This window comes from Schistocerca serialis, chromosome 6 (assembly GCF_023864345.2).
Source record: "Schistocerca serialis cubense isolate TAMUIC-IGC-003099 chromosome 6, iqSchSeri2.2, whole genome shotgun sequence".
Classification (NCBI taxonomy): domain Eukaryota; kingdom Metazoa; phylum Arthropoda; class Insecta; order Orthoptera; family Acrididae; genus Schistocerca; species Schistocerca serialis.
The window spans coordinates 428,953,009-428,976,182 of record NC_064643.1 but is presented as its reverse complement, the minus strand read 5'-3'; the positions used below and the strand labels follow the sequence as shown (position 1 = coordinate 428,976,182).

The 23,174-nt window shown below is 38.0% G+C and overlaps 1 protein-coding gene across 1 annotated transcript in view; it reads left to right on the top strand.

The window, feature by feature from the left end:
* Positions 1 to 23,174, top strand: part of LOC126484903 (Down syndrome cell adhesion molecule-like protein Dscam2) — a 505,795-nt gene that overhangs the window by 317,284 nt on the left and 165,337 nt on the right. The window contains exon 20 of the mRNA XM_050108503.1: positions 18,756 to 18,898. Within this exon, the coding sequence (XP_049964460.1) occupies positions 18,756 to 18,898 (143 nt within the window). The remainder of the gene's footprint in view (positions 1 to 18,755; positions 18,899 to 23,174) is intronic.

Here is a 23,174-nt window from a genome sequence, read left to right as displayed (position 1 = left end):
TTTCCTGCATTGTTGTTATTGATGACTAAAGTCTCTGTTATTTATATGTTGTGGTTATTAAGCTCAGGAAAAATACTGCTGACTTATGCACCAACTCAATATTACTAATTGAAAAGCAGAAGTGTTGAGTCATCAACAGGCAGACACAAAAAAAGAAAGGAAGACCTGTTAGCTTTCAGAGTATTCCTTTTTTGAGGTAGAATACACACACACATATGTGGGCATGCACACACACACACACAAAACCTATGCCAGGGATTACACTGCAAGCTTGGAAGTTTTCTTTATTTTGTGTGTGCCTGTCAATGATTCAAAGCTTCTGCTTTTTGATGAGTGGTCTCCTTTACTCCCAAAGTACTTACATTATACCAGAAATTTCCTACAAAATTTGCTACATATTCATAGTTTTGCCAAGTTGTATCAGTTTGTTCTGATTTTGCAGTTTTCACTGTAGCTTTATTTATTCTGCAGTTCTGGCTTCCACATGTATTTACCCTTTAAAAATGTGGTAATATCTGGCATAGAATGAATCCTTCTTTGGTCAGACTGGATACTTCTGGTATTTAGTCATGCAAGTAAGTTCTTACCAGAAGCATTCAGATGCAAACCATTCTGTGTATACCATGCCATGCATAAGGATGCAATGTGACAAGCACACCCATGGTGTGAATGTCCCTCCATCATAGCAATGTTACAAATGCTGCATTAACATTTACCAAAGTGTGCTTCATCCAGGGTTATCATTCTGTTTCCAGAGTGACTCAGTCTATAGGCTAAGGCAAGGAGTATTTTCAGAAATGTGCTGTACCTCATCTTCAATTGAATAATTGATGTTATGGCCCAATTTTTGCCTGTACATCCTACTATTAGTTGATGATCTTTTTTCTGAGATAGTTCTTTATATAGTTTAAACTGCAGGTGGCATTGCTATGCCTTACACTTGTCTTAAAATACTAGGTGCCTGGTGGAGTTCTGCAGTAGTTCTGACACTCGTTTGACTAATAACCCTTGGTCTTCTTAAGACTTTTCTTCCCAGGCCTAGCTTGTAACTTATGCCTTGTGCTATTAAACTGCTTCTGAGCTTCTTGTGTTGTCTGTTTTTGTCCACTATCTTCAAAGCACTGAAGCTATTGGAAATAGCTATTCTCTTGCTATGACTTTAAACTTCTTCCGAATCTTTTAAGTGATTTTGAATGACTGACTATAATCCAGTCTTCTAATATAGCCCTAAAAATACTTCTGCAAACTATAGCACCCTATTGTGCTAACACTTCTTGTATTACTGCCAGATCAGCTGGAAGTTTTAAGATAAGCTGTCCACATCTGCAGAAGTGGCAACCATTATTCCTCAATTAGGTAGTACCACAACATTCCAAACAAAAAAAATGTTGACATTGTCACACCAACTGTCATTTCTGATGATGCTGTGTGCAGATTTGTAGTCGTCCAATTTGGTGGTGACGTTTTACTGCAAGGTATTTGGTTAAAGATCTTTCTTGAGTGAAAGGCAAGTATTAACTGATGTTTTGATGGTTTGACAAAAAAAAACTGAAGTGTGAACTATACAGCAGCAATTATGTTATGAATTTAAGCTGAAGCACTGCACACAATGAAATTTCCATAACAGAAATTAAAGAAAATCATTCATGGAAGAAAATAAAAATTATTTAGGCAGGATTACAGTAAAATGACTTATAAGTGTAGTTTATTTAATTTAATGTGTTGTTCAATGAAGTTTATTATATAGATAATTGAAAACTTTTATTACCACGAAAATAAAGGCAAGGTTAATTTACAGTAGCTACACAAATGAGATAGTAATAGTTTGCCATTGCATTCACTAACTAGTTTTGTGAACACTGAAGTGATGCAAAATGAGAATAATCACACAAAAACACTAACAGGGCTACCTTTGTAAACCTAAAACTTGGCTTTTTATGACTAGGTTGGTGCCATATATTTCCTCAATTTAACCTGTAATCTCTACTGGGAACAGATATCCTAATTTTGCCATAGCTGTAAATGCACAAAAAAATATCTATAGTTATAAAACTGTAAACAACTCGGTCCAAGTTATCAATTTACCTGATTTGAACATCAGTTCAACAGTCACCATTACCTAAATTCTCTAACACTATTCTCTCAGAAAAATTTTCATTAATGAACTACTATGCCAAAATAAACATATTTAGAAATTCCGTAATTGCTACCTTTCATTCAATAATTGTCTTTAACTGAATAATAACCACAACTTCTTGCTGCCATAGTGAACACATGTGGATTGAGTGTGAGGAATATCAGAGTTGTTTTCATGTGGGATGCTGTACTACAGTCAACATCAACAGCAATGCAATGAATGCAACTATGACTATGTGACAACAGAAAAAACAGCTGATCTTGAAACTATGACTTCATTTAACAGCTGCACAAGGAAAGTTATCAACATTATAAGTAGTTGTCTGAAGAAATAATGTTAAATCTAGTTGCAGAATTAGACTGCTGTCAAGCCTACTAGACAGCGAAAAGATCCAGGAGACATTGCAAGTCTGATAACTTATATCTATATATCTCAAATAGCTGTACTGTTTTGAATATTGTGGAAAAATGCATTCAGACAATCCAACAAGCAGAAGTAATCTAATAGTACACAGCATAAAGTATAACCTCAGGTTTAGAAATAAAAATGCTATTAAGACCAAAAAGGAATCCGGACTGGGAAGGGTCACTTGAGTGCAAGTCATCAGCTACTCCTCGTTACAGAATGTGTGTAAGGCCCGCAAAGCATTCCAAGAGATCAATAACAGTGGATGACCTTGTTGCAATGCTGAAGATTGTGAGCTGCTCTCTGTTCAGTAGACATGTATTTGTTGACAGCAGGAGACCCTCAACATGTTTGACGCTGGAGATATGTAGTTTCAGAGCCCTATAACACATTGTGTGCATTAAAATCTCCACTTAGGGGGAATGGTTGGAGGGAGCTGCATAATAAGTTTAGTGAGAGCTTCTTGGACTAGAATTTCATGTGTGGCAGGTAGAGCAAACATATTGTTAATCTATGGTGCACTGTGCTTTAAACATCACTGCTTGTAAATTGGTGTTACAAGGGAGAGCCAAGGAGTTGTATACTGGGTGTCCCAGGTGAAATGGCCAGTACTCAAGGATATGGCAGGAACATTCATTTGAAACAAAAAACTTTTACCCATTCTTGAAACCCCATCTCTAATGACCTTGGTGTCAACTTCTTGAACCATAATCTTCCTTCCATCTGTATATTTTCTGAAATAGAATACATTTAATGTACATTTCTTTTTGGGATAGTGGCATGCACATATGTCTTACCCACCCAACCTCTTTGACATTTTATTTTAGCTCAGCCTACCTTGTTCCTTTCAAGCTCTTTACTTGGGATTTCTTTCTGCCATTTAACATGCCCATTGAATGCACAGTTGTCCATAATATGTTGTGAGTGAAGTAGTATGGGAGACTGAGTTCGTGTCAGAGAGAAGCAGCAGTTAACTGTGTTTTTACACACACTGAAGTGCCACACATCTACGCTAATGAAGAATATACAGATATGGCATATTTTCATGACATCTGTGATGGTAGTGCTCCTGCTACAGTGAAAAATAAATAATGATGTACATTAAACTTGTTCTATCTTGGAAATCATTTGAGGTAGATCAAATGTCTATGTTAAGCTTTTTACTTCAAATGACCATTTCTGTCATATCCCTGAAGCTTGACCATTCCTCTGGGGCACCCTGTTAAGTGTTCACAATAACAGCCACTTCTTCTCTGATTGTCCCCCCTCCCTCCCCCCCCCCCCCCCCCCCTCACTCTCAGATGTACATAGACTTTGGTCTTCCCTTTGCTAGAAGCAATAAGTTCACCAAATTTGTCCTGAACCCATTGATGTTACATCACAATACAGGAAGGTGTTTGTGTATCACCCTTGTACTCCATAGAAGTATGGAATATTTCCAGCAAAAAAGGGAGGGGGTGGGGGGACTAGTTTAGATTATTGCTGGCCCCTTTGCCATTACCACCATATGCTCATCTGTACCACTGTACACTCACTATCTGATCTATTGGACAAGATGAAGGTCACATGTTCTGATGGTTTTTTACAAAATGTTTGAGATCTGTGGTTCTTACTCGTAGTCCTGCATTTGGATTTTGGAGACCATGCTAAGAATGTTTCACTTGGATACTTTTTTTCTCTCTCTCTCTCTTTGTCATCCTGCTGTGAGGGCACATGGTTCTTCTCAACAATACATTCTGCTATCACCATTATTCTTGTTAAATGTGTGCTTGGTTAGGTCTGTGCCACATGTTTACAGCCACATTTACAATGTTGTGATTTCATCAACTTTCATTGTCTGGCTGCCAATACTGGTCTTAAATACAGGCTGCTTCATTGCCAAAGTGAAAGACATAAATATAGGTAGATAAATGGCCTGAAATGCCTGTTTCACCTCAGAGAATGACATAAGTTTTGTGACCTTTATCTTCCGTATGTTTTCTCCTCTATGATCACTGTGCACTCACATTTTGTCACAATTAATTCATTCATATCAGTGGACTGTACAGGGAGTATTACCTTTATGGGCAGATAAACAGCATCTGCCACATGTTGCTTGCCTTTTGCGTCCCGTGGTGGTTGCCCAAAATGTTCGCATTTAAAGCACTGCTTAGGGTTAGGTCTATAAGGCTGCATGTACTCTAGTATTTAGATACACTAAATATTGGACAAATGGTGCTGTCCTTTCCAGCTTACCCTTCACTTCTTACATAATGTTTCTTACTTCACTTATACCTTAATTTTCACTTGCTTGTTACATGTCTTGGTATCCAGGTGCATTACGTCTTTGCTGCTGACAACCCCATATTTCATCAGTGTATCATTATTGATTTTATAACTTCTACATCATCTCTGGAGTTCAGCTGATGAATAGAGATGCTGTCACATTTTTTCATAATCAAACCAAAATTTTAATTGCAGCCAATATAGACTTATTTTGACACCCACCCATATGCTTATCAGCTTGCCCATCAGTTTTCATTGAAACCTTCAGAAACATAATAGGATTGCCCAGGAAGTAATGTGCCACAATTTTTTTCTCAGGCAAAAACAACATTACGAATGCAAAATGTTATGTACGTATTATCTGAAGTCTCCTGAGTCAATGTGAAAAGTTTATGTCACTTCTGAGAGATAGCATATCTTCAGGAAAGTTTCAAAATGCCATCTGTAAGTGATGTATGTTACAAGAAATGTGCCATCATTGAATTTCTCACTGCATAGAAAGAAACTGTGGGGCCCAAATACATGTTCAAAGTCTATGAAGCATCTGCTGTCGACAGAAGTACAGTTACTCACCGGGAATGGAGGATGAAGTCATCAGAAGGTTTGGTGGACCTCCATGATTTGCAGCAGTCAGGGAGACCATCCACACCCATCATACCCAATGTGTCGCAGCAAGCTGATGTTGTCATGTCATTAAAGGATGCCATTCATGGAAGACATTCTGAGGACGATAAGGAGGTGATTCACACAGTTAAGCACTGGCTCCACCATGAGGACAAGGATTGGTACTGGCAGGGCAAACGCACCCTAGTTTTACGCTGGAGGAAGGCCATAGAACAGGTTGGAGATGATGTGGAAAAATAGGGCGTGTAGATAGCACACTATTCTTCGGTATGTGTAATTCTTACTGTGTTCAATAAAGAATTGTTGAAGAAAAAAATGCAGTGCATTACATTCTGGGCAACCCTCGTACATTAGAAACTTACACAGACTCCATTGAGTCTAATCTCTATAAATGTATGACAATTTACAATGATGGTTCAAAAATTATTCTGACATACATTATTGCTGGCTATTCACCAACATTTCAACAAATAAAACTGTACCTTAGTGCTTACTCACAATGAGTCTGAGATTAAATGCTGGGTGATGTCTGATGCTGACGACGGTATCATAGATGATTCTGGAGCATTAAAGGATGGTACAAAAGTGTAATGTTTTTTGTTAATATGAGCATGCTCATAAAGGGCCCCAACTGAACATTACCAGACATAGCCCTGATGACAGTGTAATGCATAAAGAATGATCTGTGTGTAGTGTACTTGTATTGTGTTGTATAAAATTGTCTTTTAAACAGATAAGGGTTAATTATTTTTTTCACAGAACATTTTACATTCTTTTAAACTATAACAATGTTAACAAGTTTTTCAGACTGCTACTGCATAAGATTGTAAGTAAAAATACAATGTTATATGTAAAGTTAAAATATTCACGATGCATAAATAAATATGAGTGTTCGAAGATGAGGTGAACATAAAATGAATGAGCTCTCAAAAATGTGTGTTCTGAGGCAAAATTTGTTGGCATGGCATGTTGGGAAAGGGGTGCATATTATTGCATTACCCCATAAACATTAACATCAGGGACATTATAGTTCGAACTTTATGCACTAGGAACACAGCTACTGTATCACATGATGAAGCGGCCCACCTTTCAGGTCTGTGCATCACCAAATGGTACCCTTGCCTGACTTAAACTAATTGATGAGCTCAGTTTGGTATTTGTTGCCCTTAGAAGCATCTTTTACCATGTTGATCTAAAGACAAAGGTGTTGGCTAATTTTGCCTCCCTGTTGTCTTATGGAAGTACTTACAGTAAACGAATGTGTTGGCTTATTTTGCATTTTTCAGCACCTGTTGACTTATGGAATTATCTTCTGGGGCAGTGCACCTATAGCAAATAAGTATTTATTCGGCAAACACAATCAGTAAGAACATTAAGCAAAGTATATAACCATACATTTCGCAGAGGCCTTTTTATGGAGTCTGGAATTCTTACACTCACTTCCTAATACTTTTACTTCATATTGGCTTTTATTACCAACAATAAAGATCAGTTCCCGCTGAAATGAGATTTACACAGTTTAATTTACAAGACAAAAATAGTTTTCGTGTAGACTTTGCCTCCTTAACAGAGGATTCAGAGTAGTGTTGTGCACTCTAGAGGAAAGGCATTGAAGAAGGTCCCATCTAACATAAAAAGCTGGGAATCTCAACCAATTCAAAATAAAATTTAAAATTTACCTACAAATTATTTAAATATCAAGATTAAAGGACTGAAAAATTCTTTTAGCTGCATGGCAAATAGCAGTGTTCACAGTAAAGTTGCATAAGCTGCATGACAGTTAATAGTTGTATTGTTGCCATGCAGTGTCACTATACAGACTGAATAGCTGGTGCAATATTACTGCCAAACACTGTGATGCCACTATCCAGAAGGCACTTGTCATCAGGAGTGCCCTCTGATAAAATGACAACAGAATCCAGCACATAAAATGGCTCAAGGCTGGTCTGAATCAACTGTGATGCAAACAGCGGAATGTGCAACTTTCAGTTTGGCTGAGGTGTTTGTTTTGTGACCTTTGTCATAGGCAGAACTTTGATATAGCAAGTAATGGATTTTTCTGTGGACTGTGGACTATTCATGAGGAGCATCCTGTACATATCTCTTGTTGGGAATAAAAAGTTAAGTGCCTGCATCGGTTGTCTGTAAAGATTGGCTTTTATGAAAGTGATTGCAATCGGTGACTCATGAACCATGAATAGTTTTGTAATTAGATGAGACAGAGTGTTTTTCAACCAATGAATACTTACAACTACTAACAAAAAATGTGTAGTATTACCTGGAGATAATGACGGCTAAATTATAGGGCATGCAAGCTTTGTGAATGTAACAGGAGCACCTCCCATGCCATCCATGTTTACTCCAGCATTTGATGAGCAATATGAATTGTGGTATGTCTACCACTTACAACTGCAGTTATGTGTTACAGTTTGTCAAATATCCAACTCAGAAAGAGAAAAGATGATGATCTTGTCAGGAAATATCTGAACTATATCACCTAATACAGAAGTTGGAGTCATTAATGAAACAGCAGAACTTGAGTTTTCTAGGATATTTCCTTTATTACAAGATCATTTTTTGACAAAAACCATATTTTTGCAGCCAGAGTAGAATTTTGGCAGCAAAAAAAGGGTCCAACTCACTCTCATGCAGAGTGGGGTGCTGAGCTACATGCATTAAGTCATTGTTGTTGTGGTCTTCAGTCCTGAGACTGGTTTGATGCAGCTCTCCATGCTACTCTATCCTGTGCAAGCTTCTTCATCTCCCAGTACCTACTGCATCCTACATCCTTCTGAATCTGCTTAGTGTATCCATCTCTTGGTCTACCTCTATGATTTTTACCTTCCACACTGCCCTCTAATACTAAATTGGTGATCCCTCAATGTCTCAGAACATGTCCTACCAACCGATCCCTTCTTCTAGTCAAGTTGTGCCACAAGCTCCTCTTCTCCCCAATTCTATTCAATACCTCCTCATTAGTTATCTGATCTAACCATCTAATCTTTTGCATTCTTCTGTAGCGCCACATTTCGAAAGCTTCTATTCTCTTCTTGTCTAAACTATTTATCGTCCACGTTTCACATCCACACATGGCTACACTCCATACAAATACTTTCAGAAACGACTTCCTGACACTCAAATCTATACTCAATGTTAACTAATTTCTCTTTTTCAGAAACACTTTCCTTGCCATTGCCAGTCTACATTTTATATCCTCTCTACTTTGACCATCATCAGTTATTTTGCTCCCCAAATAGCAAAACTACTTTACTACATTAAGTGTCTCATTTCCTAATCTAATTCCCTCAGCATCACCTGACTTCATTCGACTACATTCCATTATCCTTGTTTTGCTTTTGTTGATGTTCATCTTATACCCTCCTTTCAAGACACTGTCCATTCCATTCAACTGCTCTTCCAAGTCCCTTGCTGTCTCTGACAGAATTACAATGTCATCAGCGAACCTCAAAGTTTTTATTTCTTCTTCATGGATTTTAATACCTACTCCAAACTTTTCTTTTGTTTCCTTTATTGCTTGCTCAATATACAGATTAAATAACATCGGGGATAGGCTACAACCCTGTCTCACTCCCTTCCCAACCAGTGCTTCCCTTTCATACCCCTCGACTCTCATAGCTGCCATCTGCTTTCTGTACAAATTGTAAATAGCCTTTTGTTCCCTGTATTTTACCCCTGCCACCTTCAGAATTTGAAAGAGAGTATTCCAATCAACATTGTCAAAAGCTTTCTCTAAGTCTACAAATGCCAGTTAAGTATTGCCTCATGTGTTCCAACATTTCTACGGAATCCAAACTGATCTTCACCGAGGTCAGCTTCTACCAGTTTTTCCATTCGTCTGTAAAGAATTCGCGTTAGTATTTTGCAGCTGTGACTTATTAAACTGATAGTTCGGTAAGTTTCACATCTGTCAACACCTGCTTTCTTTGGGATTGGAATTATTATATTCTTCTTGAAGTCTGAGGATATTTCACCTGTCTCATACATCTTGCTCACCAGATGGTAGAGTTTTGTCAGGACTGGCTCTCCCAAAGCTGTCAGTAGTTCTAATGGAATGTTGTCTACTCCCAGGGCCTTGTTTCGACTTAGGTCTTTCAGTGCTCTGTCAAACTCTTCATGCAGTATCATATCTCCCATTTCATCTTCATCTACATCCTCTTCCATTTCCATAATATTGTCCTCAAGTACATTGCCCTTGTATAGAACCTCTATATACTCCTTCCACCTTTCTGCTTTCCCTTCTTTGCTTAGAACTGGGCTTCCATCAGAGCTCTTGATATTCATGCAAGTGATTCTCTTTTCTCCAAAGGTCTCTTTAATTTTCCTGTAGGCAGTATCTATCTTACCCCTAGTGAGATAAGCCTCTACATCCTTACATTTGTCATCTAGCCATCCCTGCTTAGCCATTTTGCACTTCCTGCCGATACCATTTTTGAGACGTTTGTATTCCTTTTTGCCTGCTTCATTTACTGCATTTTTATATTTACTCCTTTCTCTGACCACAATCTATTGGTTATGAACTGTAGATTAAAACTGAAGAAACTGCAAAGAGGTGGGAATTTAAGGAGATGTGACCTGGATAAACTGAAAGAACCAGAGGTTGTACAGAGTTTCAGGCAGACCATAAGGGAACAATTGACAGGAATGGGGGAAATAAATACAGTAGAAGAAGAATGGGTGGCTTTGAGGGATGAAATAGTGAAGGCAGCAGAGGGTCAAATAAGTAAAAAGACAAGGACTAGTAGAAATCCTTGGGTAACAGAAGAAATATTGAATTTAGATTCCACATCTGCACCCAGAAATGTCTTACAATTTAAAACCTGGTTCCTAAATCTCTGTCTTACCATCATATAATCTATCTGAAACCTGTCAGTATCTCCAGTGTTCTTCCATGTATACAACCTTCTTTCATGATTCTTGAACCAAGTGTTAGCTATGATTAAGTTATGCTCTGCGCAAAATTCTACCAGACGGCTTCCTCTTTCATTTCTCTCCCCCAATCTATATTCACCCACTATGTTTCCTTCTCTCCCTTTTCCTACTCTCGAATTCCAGTTACCCACGACTATTAAATTTTTGTCTCTCTTCACTACCTGAATAATTTCTTTTATCTCATCATACATTTTATCAATTTCTTCATCATCTGCAGAGCTAGTTGGTATATAAACTTGTACTACTGTAGTAGGCGTGGGCTTTGTATCTATCTTGGCCACAATAATGCGTTCACTATGCTGTTTGTAGTAGTTTACCCGCATTCCTATTTTCCTATTCATTATTAATCGTACTCCTGCGTTACCCATGTTTGATTTTGTATTTATAACCCTGTATTCACCTGACCAAAAGTCTTGTTCCTCCTGCCACTGAACTTCACTAATTCCCAGTATATCTAACTTTAACCTATCCATTTCCCTTTTTTAATTTTCTAACCTACCTGCCCGATTAAGGGATCTGACATTCCACACTCCGATCCATAGAACGCCAGTTTTCTTTCTCCTGATAACGACATCCTCTTGAGTAGTCCCCGCCCGGAGATCCAAGTGGTGGACTATTTTACCTCCGGAATATTTTACCCAAGAGGATGGCATCATCATTTAACCATACAGTAAAGCTGCATGCCCTCGGGAAAAATTACGGCTGTAGTTTCCCATTGCTTTCAGCCGTTCGCAGTACCAGAAAAGCAAAGCCCATTTGGTTGGTGTTACAAGGCCAGATCAGTCAATCATCCAGACTGTTGCCCCTGCATTAAGTAGGAACTCCAATTTGAAATGTTTTTGAATGATAAACTAGGTGGGCTCTATAATCAGGGACATCCTGGTGCGGCTTATGCCCCACTCACATCTGAAAACCACATATTGAGGAAATCAGATCCCCCCCTCTCACAAAGTAATGGGAGTAGCTCAAGCCCAGAAAACTGCCTCCACAGCCCAAAGAAACATCACCACAGTACATTCTCCAGTCTGGTTGTGTGGCATGACACACCACCTACAGTGGTGCCCTCACCTGCTCCACAGTCCAGATGACTCCATAAAACAGTATATCACTGGTGACAGGTCACATTGGCAGCAGCTCTGTTACTTGGCTATAAATATTGTTTCCTTTGCCATATAAACAGTGCTCACTTTCACTGGCAGGGAACACATCACAGATGTGGCAAAAACGGACATTTGTGAGAGATGTATTGGTAGTTATGCTGCAAATAACTCCAATCTGCAGAAGTGAACCAAGTGACTGATTAATCTATGTAACTGCAGACTTCTCAGAATGCTACCCAGAAAATGTATTTAGATGAGTTCATTGACAAAAAGTTACTCTTGGATACTGCTGCTTCTGTGTCCTTGCTAAACTAATTTCCTCACTTAAGTTTAGGGTTGCTCCCTCTGCAGGCACTTGAGACAAATCTTTGGCCCTATGAATGTCATCATTTGCCTTTACTGGGAATGTTTTCAGTTCCACTTACTTACATCCAAGTCACTGATACAGGAAATTTTCTAGTGGTAGTTGACCCCAAACAATGTTTAAAGACCCTCTGTGATTAACAACCGATTTCGGAGCTCATGTTTTGATGTTACCATTCATCGATTTACTAAAAGTCCTTAACATAAGTTTGAACTTTTAAAAACACTGCAGATGAGTAGATTGGAACACAGTGACAATGTACATCATAGAGAACTAATATCATTGAATAGTAATACACAACTAAATCCATTTTCAAGTAGATATTGATCTCCAGGAAACCTAATTCAATTCTGCCTGGTTTTACTTTGTGATGTAACATAACAACCAGGCAAAACTTTTGAATGTTCTATTTATTCTTTCCATTTGCACCAGAATGTATAAAAATTTGTACACTGAACGTTTTCCACTGAAAAAACTTTGACAAAGACTGCTGAAGTTACTGGTGAAATTACTACAAAGTCCAACTCCCTTAGATTAAATGCACACTAAGAAGCACACACTGGGCTCTTCCAGTGGCATATAAATAGGTTACAGTAATACATATATTTTGAAGTACTGTTAGTGCTTAAATGTGATTAAACTTATAGTTAAAAGTTATGCTTTTACGTACATCCAAATTCTACAAAAAATGGAAACTCCCTTTACATGAACTGAGTCACTATTAAACATGTTTTCTCAGTATAAAATTCTATTAGTTACATTTTGTTAACAATTACTTTGGAAAATGCTAATTTACTTTTGAATTATGAAATGATTTTTATTACTAACATTTGATATGAATATTGATCTAGTAATGAATATTATACATCTAACAATTTGTAACTGAATTTTCAAGAACTGATACCAAAGTAATTTTCTGTGGAAGTAGATTTAGGTAAAATTATGATAATTCAAAAACTGGTAACAAGCCTATTTGTGTGTAATGGTAGTTATAATCCTATATTCAAGTGCAATCAAGAACAGTCATATCTGCACTCATCTATGACATATCTGTTCTGTACAAAATCATGAGAGCAAATTCATTCATATTTTCATGGCTTTTGTGTGTGTGTAAAGCACAATTTGGCTCATCATGATTGATTCCTTTTCTCATTTCCCTTTTGTGTTTCACTTGTCTCAGGTCTCCAGTGCTGCCTTTGCAGCCTTGGAAAGAATCTTTGCCCTGGAAGGCACCTCACACCTCTTGGGTTCTGATAGTGAGACAACATCTAGATCTTTTGACTTCAAACAGTTTTATGCACATAAATAAGATTCAACACCTTCATACTGCGCCTTTCTACCCAGTCTCCAACAGGTGTCTGGAACACTTTATCCATTTAGCCACACCTTCAACACCAATGTCCATTAGAAAATGATGTACAATGCCACACTTAATTCCCTCTGTAGTTTTCTACCAACTTAAAAGTGATGCCCCAAAAGAAGACCACAACCCTGTGGAAAGGTTGCCTGGTCATTCTCACCACACTCTCTTCAATATGCTGTGCCCATAGCTGGTGGACGTTGTCATCAAGGTCAATCACTTGCAAGTGGGCACTACAATCCGATACCACTCAGTCTGGATCCACATGAAGATACCTGTCTGTCAAGGGTCTACCTCTGCCCAACAGACCTCTGCAGTGTAATCAAAATCAACTTCATCTTTGCAATCCTGGTCAGCAGACACTGGCTTCTTTGTCCTAGGTGGACCCTCCAGTCCCATGAAGACTTATGCATTTTGCATCAAGGCTCATTCTGCCTCAGCTTCCCACAGTGACACTCATTGACACTGATTTGCCACCTTTCCTGGTGACAGCCCTCTCTGACCACGCAACACCTGTGTCTACTCCCACAGAGGTCATTGCTTGGATGAGGAGGGGGAATATACTGGCATCATCCATTGTCACTATGAGAACCAAGCAGCTGGCACAACTTTACTGTTGACTGCTGTGACATCACTATCCAGAAGGCACTTGCCATCAGGCATCTGGCATGAAAACTGGCCCAGCATACATCTGAGTCAGCTGTGATGTGATCTGCGGATTGTGCAGCAAGTGTGCTTTCCTGAGGAGAATCCTCTTATATTTCTTGTTGTAAGTAACATGGGGAGCACCTTCATTGTTGCGGGTAAACACAGCCATAAAAAAGGTGATAAATAAGCCTTATTGCAAGTAGTTATTTTCTACACAAAATTCCAGTGAAATCATGTAAATTGTTAGCTAAAACAGCTGCTGTTTAATATGGTTGAGGAAGCAGCACCTTTTTTTCCATATAGTATCTTTTTTGCTCATTTATGTGGTTAAATTTAGCTGGCATAAGGATCAACCACATCAAACAAAATAGTGACACTTCATTTATTTTTAATATAGAGTGCAGATTAAAGTTTTATGATTTGCTGCTCTCTTGTAGATGTATGCCTTGGCTCACTCTGCATCTCTAAAGATTCTCTTTCTTGATTGTAACTATAAAACACAAGTGAAGGAATAGTTCAAATAACTTATGAAATACAATACAATTTATTTATGAAAGATAATATTAGATAACTCTGTAGGAGCTCTTTGTTTGCTCTAAATAATTTTATTTTGAGGAACAATTTCTATTTACTAATGTTTTTCTCTGATACAAAATTGAAAGCAAAACCACTACATGGTATCTAAATATAATTCTAAGTGTTAAAAAAATTATCCCCCCCCCCCCTCCCCATGAACCACGGACCTTGGCGTTGGTGGGGAGGCTTGCGTGCCTCAACGATACAGATAGCCGTACAGTAGGTGCAACCACAACGGAGGGGTATCTGTTGAGAGGCCAGACAAACGTGTAGTTCCTGAAGAGGGGCAGCAGCCTTTTCAGTAGTTGCAGGGGCAACAGTCTGGATGATTGACTGATCTGGCCTTGTAACACTAACCAAAATAGCCTTGCTGTTCTGGTACTGTGAGTGGCTGAAAGCAAGGGGAAACTACAGCCGTAATTTTTCCCAAAGGCATGTAGCTTTACTGTAAGATTAAATGATGATGCTGTCCTCTTGGGTAAAATATTCCGGAGATAAAATAGTCCCCCATTCGGATCTCCGGGCAGGGACTACTCAGGAGGACGTTGTTATCAGGAGAAAGAAAGCTAGCGTTCTACGGATCGGAGCGTGGAATGTCAGATCCCTTAATCAGGCAGGTAGGTTAGAAAATGTAAAAAGGGAAATGGATAGGTTAAAGTTAGATATAGTGGGAATTAGTGAAGTTTGGTGGAAGGAGGAACAAGACTTTTGGTCAGGTGAATATAGGGTTATAAATACAAAACCAGATAGGGGTAATGCAGGAGTAGGTTTAATAATGAATAAAAAAAATAGGAGTATGGGTAAGCTACTACAAACAACATAGTGAATGCATTATTGTGGCCAAGATAGACACGAAGCCCATGCCTTTTACAGTAGTACAAGTTTATATGCCAACTAGCTCTGCAGATGACGAATAAATTGATGAAGTGTATGATGAGATAAAAGAAATTATTCAGGTAGTGAAGGGAGATGAAAATTTAATAGTCATGGGTGACTGGAATTCAAGCATAGGAAAAGGGAGAGAAGGAAACGTAGTAGGTGAATATGGATTGGGGCTAAGAAATGAAAGAGGGAGCCACGTGGTAGAATTCTGCGCAGAGCATAACTTAATCATAGCTAATACTTGTTTTAAGAATCATGAAAGAAGGTTGTATATATGGAAAAACCCTGGAGAGACTAAAAGGTATCAGATAGATTATATAATGGTAAGACAGAAATTTAGGAACCAGGTTTTAAATTGTAAGATGTTTCCAGAGGCAGATGTGGACTCTGACCACAATCTATTGGTCATGAACTGTAGATTAAAACTGAAGAAACTGCAAGAAGGGAATTTAAGGAGATGGGACCTGGATAAACTGAAAGAACCAGAGGTTGTACAGAGTTTCAGGGAGAGCATAAGGGAACAATTGACAGGAATAGGGGAAAGAAATACAGTAGAAGAAGAATGGGTAACTTTGAGGGATGAAATAGTGAAGGCAGCAGAGGATCAAATAGGTAAAAAGACGAGGGCTAGTAGAAACCCTTGGGTAGCAGAAGAAATGTTGAATTTAATTGATGAAATGAGAAAATATAAAAATGCAGTAAATGAAGCAGACAAAAAGGAATACAAACATCTCAAAAATGATATCGGCAGGAAGTGCAAAATGGCTAAGCAGGGATGGCTTGAGGACAAATGTAAGGATGAGAGGCTTATCTCACTAGGGGTAAAATAGATACTGCGTACAGGAAAATTAAAGAGACATATGGAGAAAGGATAACCACTTGCATGAATATCAAGAGCTTTGATGGAAACCCAGTTCTAAGCAAAGAAGGGAAAGCAGAAAGGTGGAAGGAGTATATAGAAGGTCTATACAAGGGCAATGTACTTGAGGACAATATTATGGAAATGGAAGAGGATGTAGATGAAGATGAAATTGGAGATATGATACTGCGTGAAGAGTTTGACAGAGCACTGAAAGACCTGAGTTGAAACAAGGCCCCCGGAGTAGACAACATTCCATTAGAACTACTGACGGCCTTGGGAGAGCCAGTCCTGACAAAACTCTACCATCTGGTGAGCAAGATGTATGAGACAGGAGAAATACCCTCAGACTTCAAGAAGAATATAATAATTCCAATCACAAAGAAAGCAGGTGTAGACAGATGTGAAAATTACCGAACTATCAGTTTAATAAGTCACAGCTGCAAAATACTAATGCGAATTCTTTACAGACAAATGGAAAAACTGGTAGAAGCTGACCTTGGGGAAGATCAGTTTGGATTCCGTAGAAATGTTGGAACACGTGAGGCAATAATGACCTTACGACTTATCTTAGAAGAAAGATTAAGGAAAGGCAAACCTACGTTTCTAGCATTTGTAGACTTAGAGAAAGCTTTTGACAATGTTGATTGGAATTTTCTCTTTCAAACTCTGAAGGTGGCAAGGGTAAAATACAGGGAGTGAAAGGCGATTTACAGTTTGTACAGAAAGCAGATGGCAGTTATAAGAGTCGAGGGACATGAAAGGGAAGCAGTGGTTGGGGAGGGAGTGAGACAGGGTTGTAGCCTATCCCCGATGTTATTCAATCTGTATATTGAGCAAGCAATAAAGGAAACAAAAGAAAAGTTTGGAGTAGGTATTAAAATCCATAGAGAAGAAATAAAAACTTTGAGGTTCGCTGATGACATTGTAATTCTGTCAGAGACAGCAAACGACTTGGAAGAGCAGTTGAACAGAATGGACAGTGTCTTGAAAGGAGGATATAAGATGAACATCAACAAAAGCAAAACGAGGATAATGGAATGTAGTCAAATGAAGTCAGCTGATGCTGAGGGAATTAGAATAGGAAATGAGAAACTTAAAGTAGTGAAGGAGTTTTGCTATTTGGGGAGCATAATAACTGATGATGGTCGAAGTAGAGAGGATATAAAATGTAGACTGGCAATGGCAAGGAAAGCGTTTCTGAAGAAGAAAAATTTGTTAACATCGAGTGGAAGTCGTTTCTGAAAGTATTTGTATGGAGTGTAGCCATGTATGGAAGTGAAACGTGGACGATAAATAGTTTAGACAAGAAGGGAATAGAAGCTTTCGAAATGTGGTGCTACAGAAGAATGCTGAAGATTAGATAGGTAGATCACATAACTAATGAGGAGGTATTGAATAGAATTGGGGAGAAGAGGAGCTTGTGGCACAACTTGACTAGAAGAAGGGATCAGTTGGTAGGACATGTTCTGAGACATCGAGGGATCACCAATTTAGTATTGGAGGGCAGCGTGGAGGGTAAAAATCGTAGAGGGAGACCAAGAGATGAATACACTAAGCAGATTCAGAAGGATGTAGGATGCAGTAGGTACTGGGAGATGAACAAGCTTGCACAGGATAGAGTAGCATGGAGAGCTGCATCAAACCAGTCTCAGGACTGAAGACCACAACAACAACAACAACAACAACAACAACAACAAAATTATATGCAAACAAAAGTTTGGTGAATGCTGATGTGACACAAAATCAGTTCATATGTACTTAAACTAAAACTTGTCCAGTTGCTATCTCATGATTAATTTCTGTTTATCATGCATATTTCTTGTGTACGAATATGCTAATAAAACATTACTCCAAAATCACTAAAATTAAGTTTGATAACAGTCATTTTGTAAACAGCAGCATACAAATGATGAAAAGTACTTTCATGACAGTGTCTTTCCAGTGGAAACAATTAAGCAGTTTGTCTGTCTGTTGCTATCATACTTTGCAAAACTGCTAATGTAAATGTGATTTACACATTGCGATACTGTTAGTGCTACAGATATGCCAGCTCAGCTTTTCATTTAGCATCATGTTTATTTCAGCCATCACATTTCATCTGCATAGCAGCTGAACATCCAATTACTGACTGGTCTCTCCTCTGCCTTTCCATTTTCAGACATATCAATTATTTTTTCCTTTTTCTTTGTATCTCTACCTCTGCAAGAAGAATTTTGTACATCTGAACTTTGATTGTTTTCAAATATATTTACTGTCTACATCAAGGCAATGATTTCTTTTTTGAATGTAATGCTATTTTAATCTAATTAAATATCAGCTTCCAGCATAGGAAAAGGATAAAAAGAAAAGGAAAGGACAGATAAAAATATAGTACATCATCCAGATTCCCAGTTCAAGAGATAACACTCAGAATCATAATGGAAGCAAAGAGTAAATAAAGTAGCTATTAGAGGCTTGCTCTATTGTTCACATAACATCTTAATGGAATTCACAAAACTAACGTACATTATGACATTCTTTCTTTTGTTTATTACCTTTTGAAAGAAACGACAGAACTACTTAAAATTAATTTCTCCTTTTAGTTCCAGGTCCACCAGAACATATCAAAGCATTGGCAATGACATCTGATAGCATCATGGTAGCATGGACAAAGCCAGCTGAGCCAAATGGAAATATAGTGAAATACAATGTATACATTAGCACTACCCAGCAACATGGGAACAAGGTAAATTTTGCTTATAGGAAGGAAAAGATCACACTTAAAATACTATCAGATAGAGATGAAAAGTGTGATAGGCCTACCAACAATATCGATTCACAAGCTCACTGAACCTGAAAATCCATACTGTCCCATTAACCTTCCTTACCCCATGGTTCCCGTTAAGTTCACTGTATCTGTCTTTCATTGAACATTGTAATCATTAAAATTTGTGTAATTCGATGCTCAATAGGTACAACTTCAAGTAAGGAAGGGATGTCCAAAATGGGGCAGTCTTCAGGTCATCTTAGAATAAGCACTTCCATTTTTGTGCTGATCTATGGATCTACTTTCAGTCAGTCACATGACTTTTTCCTGTCTAATCATTCAAAAATTCAATTTCCTACATGTGTTTTTCTCTCTTTTCCAAACAGATGATCCTCAAGCTGGTGTGTGCATTTATTAGTAACCTACTACCATTTAGTACTTAGACATCTTTTTGTATTTTTCGTTGGATGTTTTGTCTGCATACAATCAAATAATGAAAAATAGTCCAACATCTTACATAAAATATGGAAGTAATTCAAGCAGAGGCCAACTTACGAAGTGTGGCAAAATTATTTCATGCAAGAAATATCAGATTAGATTGATGGTGTGCAGTGGCAGTTGGTAGATAGCATGTAGAGTGGTGTCAACACAATTTAAGGGTTGGAACAGTCATGCATTCCGCACATTAGTTTTTCACAGCCCTTACTGCTGTAAAGTTTGTGTCTTCAGTTCCATATCTTTTTTTCACATTTAATTGGTGGAGAATGAATCACAATGAGTATGATCCAACTTGGAACTAAACTGCATCAACTTCCAAAAATTCCTTTATTTTTTTCATTTCTTTACTTCCTCATGTCTTCTCAATGCTAATTTGAAAGTGTGCCAGAAATATTCAATCTCAGAGGCACCTATCTCTGTCTATAGATTCTCTGAAAAGAGAATTACATCTGGAATGTCTTAATTGGTCCAGTGCAACTACCCACTGAAAACAAGGTACAGAAAACATCAAAAAATTTGTACTCTTCACAACCACATAAACATATGATATTTTTAAGTACAACATGGTATAACACTTCCAATTTCCCTAACATTTGCTTGCTTGTCATATGTAATTTAGATTTAAATTAAGTGTAGTACAGTCAAGTTCCTTCAACTTCAGTTTGTCTCTGCATACTAAGTTAGAAAAGCAAAAATAAGATAAAATAAACACTGTATATTTAATAGCACATTCATGTGTTCATAAAATTTTACTTGTGCTCTTCATACAGAAAAGTAAACATTCTAGTTACTACAGAAAATAAAACACACATACTGCAGAAAAAACTACAAAACATAGACATGATACTGCCTCAGTATGCTTTGACACAATAACAAGCAACATTAACCTTGATTGCTAAAGCACTTAAACAATAAAACACTGAGCATTTCACTGACAGACATAACGGCAATGTAGTCAGGAACAACTTTAAATTTGACACCAACAGAGACATTTCAGCAGAGTTTGGCTGACAGATTACTTCTACTAAGAGAAGAAAAAATTTTTGTCACTGAGAATGCACAACATGCGTGAAAGTGCCTGGAAGTGATGCTCCTGAACTGAACTGAACTAAATGAAAACCATTCACATTTCAGTCAAAATACTCTTCTTCCCGTCCTGGTGAAATTATTACTTTATATGCTATCATGGCATCACTTTAAACCCACTCCTACTACATCAAACCTATACTGAGAAGATAATTTGGCTATACTCTACTGTCAAAGAATATGACAAACTCAAGAAAATATGGATAAATTAATCTTTTTTTCAACTGTTAGACAAACACTAAGTTTAAACTATTAATGTCAGTTTAGTGTCAATTTATCACACAGGGCAGCTGCAGTAGACCCGGAAAAAAATTTTTGAAACTTGCTAAAACCATGTGGAGGGTGAGCATGTTTTACTCATCTTTTGTCCCGTACTGTAACAGCAATTCAGGTGAATGTCAGTAGTATGTTTCATTGACAAACCCGATAATAAAATGAACCTGCAAAAATTTTGTCTCCAACAAAATAATATATGTGACAAAATATTAATAAAAATATGTTCTAAAGATTTAAATTACCAGTATATCTGGTATGCAATACACTATATACAGATTGGAAGTCTCTTATAAATTATGGCAACAGTGGGTACATTAGCATCTGGCTTGTATACAGTGACAGCACTCACATAGATTCATCACTTATTGTTCACCGAAGGTTTAAATTTGAAGACAACAAATACGAACAATAACAATACACACAGGACTATCAACAGAAACACACAAAATAGTTCACAGAACAATGAGACCTTTTATAAGTAGGAAAGAGGGACAGGTTAGAGACAGGGGAGGAGGGGCAGATCACAAAATACATCTAAGAAAAACTATCCTATTATGAAGAAGAAGGGAGGCAAGATGAAGGGAAAGGCATCAGAACTAGTAGGAGGCCAATGAAGAACATTATTAAGCATTTTACATAAGACACTCTCACCGTGGGGTTCCTGCAGCTGTCACCACATCCCACTTATATGAAGTCTGTTCAAAAAATTCCAGAACATTTTAATTTCACATGAATGATGTGTTGGAGCGAAATGCAGTTGGCACTCCTGCACATGGCTGTGTTTAATGTGTAACTGCTGGATGTTGCATTGGTGTATGTCTATTATTTATTGTTCAGTGTTGTACTGAGTAGAACATCATGACACACAGTTTACAAATTTCATGATGGCAGCACTAGAGGAGCAACACGTTTGCATTAAATTTTGCTGTAACTCATGAAAACATTTACAGAGACACACCAAATGGTGCAGGAAGCCTATGGTGATGAGTGATTAAGCCTTACGGTGTTACAAATGGTTCACACAGTTTAAAAATGGCCAGACAGAAGTTAAAGATGACCCTCATTCAGGACACCCTTTGACATCTAGCAATGATGCTCTTATCAGGAACATCAACAAATTGTGGGTGCCAATCAAAGACTGAATGTCAGAGGGACTGCAGAAGAATGTAACATTTCAGATGGATCCTGACACAGTGTCTTGGAATGCATCATGTTGCCACCAAGTTGGTCCCACGGCTCATGAGTCAAGACCAAAATGACCTTCACCTCACAATCAGTGAAGAGCTTTCAGATCACGTAAATGAGAAAAAGATGTTACTTGAGAGAATCATAACTGGGGATGAGCTGTGGGTCTATGGTTGTATTGTTGAGACCAAGGGTCCATCTTCACAATGGGTCAGGAAATGTTTCCCAAGACCCAAAAAAGCTTGCCAGGTCAGGTCAAATGTCAAAACCATGCTGATAGTTTTCCTTGATGTTGAAGGATTCATCATGAATTCATGCCACAGGGAAAAATTGTTAATCAATGGTGTTGCAACTCCTGCAAGAAAATATGAGAAGAAAACATCCTGAAATGTGGTGAGGCAATTCATGTCTTTTTCTTCACAGCAACACAACCTCACATTCATCCCTGTTGGTGCATGACTATAGCACAAAACTAAATCACTGTGCTGCCTCATCCTCTATACTCTTCAGCCCCTGTCAACTTTTTTTTATTTCCAAAGCTGAAAATCCCATTGAAAGGACGAAGATTAGCAATCATAGACAAGATGAAAAAAAATTCACAGATGCTGCTTCGCGTGGTCCAGCAGTGTGCATACGAAGACTGCTTCCAGAAGTGGGAACGCCATTGGGAACAGCATATCAATTGTGGAGGAGGGTATTTTAAAGGAGACCATGCACCTAAGTAAAAGTGTAAAAATTTTGTGGAGGTAGTTCCAGAATTTTTTTAACCAACTTCGTATGCCACCAAGAGCTTCTATCAAGGCTTCCTTGTCTTCTCCTATTTTTCTTTTTCTCATGGCCTCCAATATCCCAACTAACCAGCCAACCTTCAGTCTTCCTCTTCTCCATCTCCCCTGAGGATGATCCATTAAGATCTTCTTTGGCCATCTGTCATCTATCATTCACATTGTATGTCCACACCAGGCAAGCTTCCATTCTTCTATTCTATCTATGATGCTCCCCAGAATATGGGCCACTTCCCTGCATTTTTTACATGGTCTCACTTAAATATTCTACATGATCTTCTGAGATACCGTAGTCCATTTCTACAACTCTCAGTTTATGTTTGTCCAGTTTTATATTATATTTTTCATCATTTACTTATTAATCTGGAAATCACTGGTAATCAATTTAAATTCTCTGGATTCATAAGTAAATGATACAAAAAGGG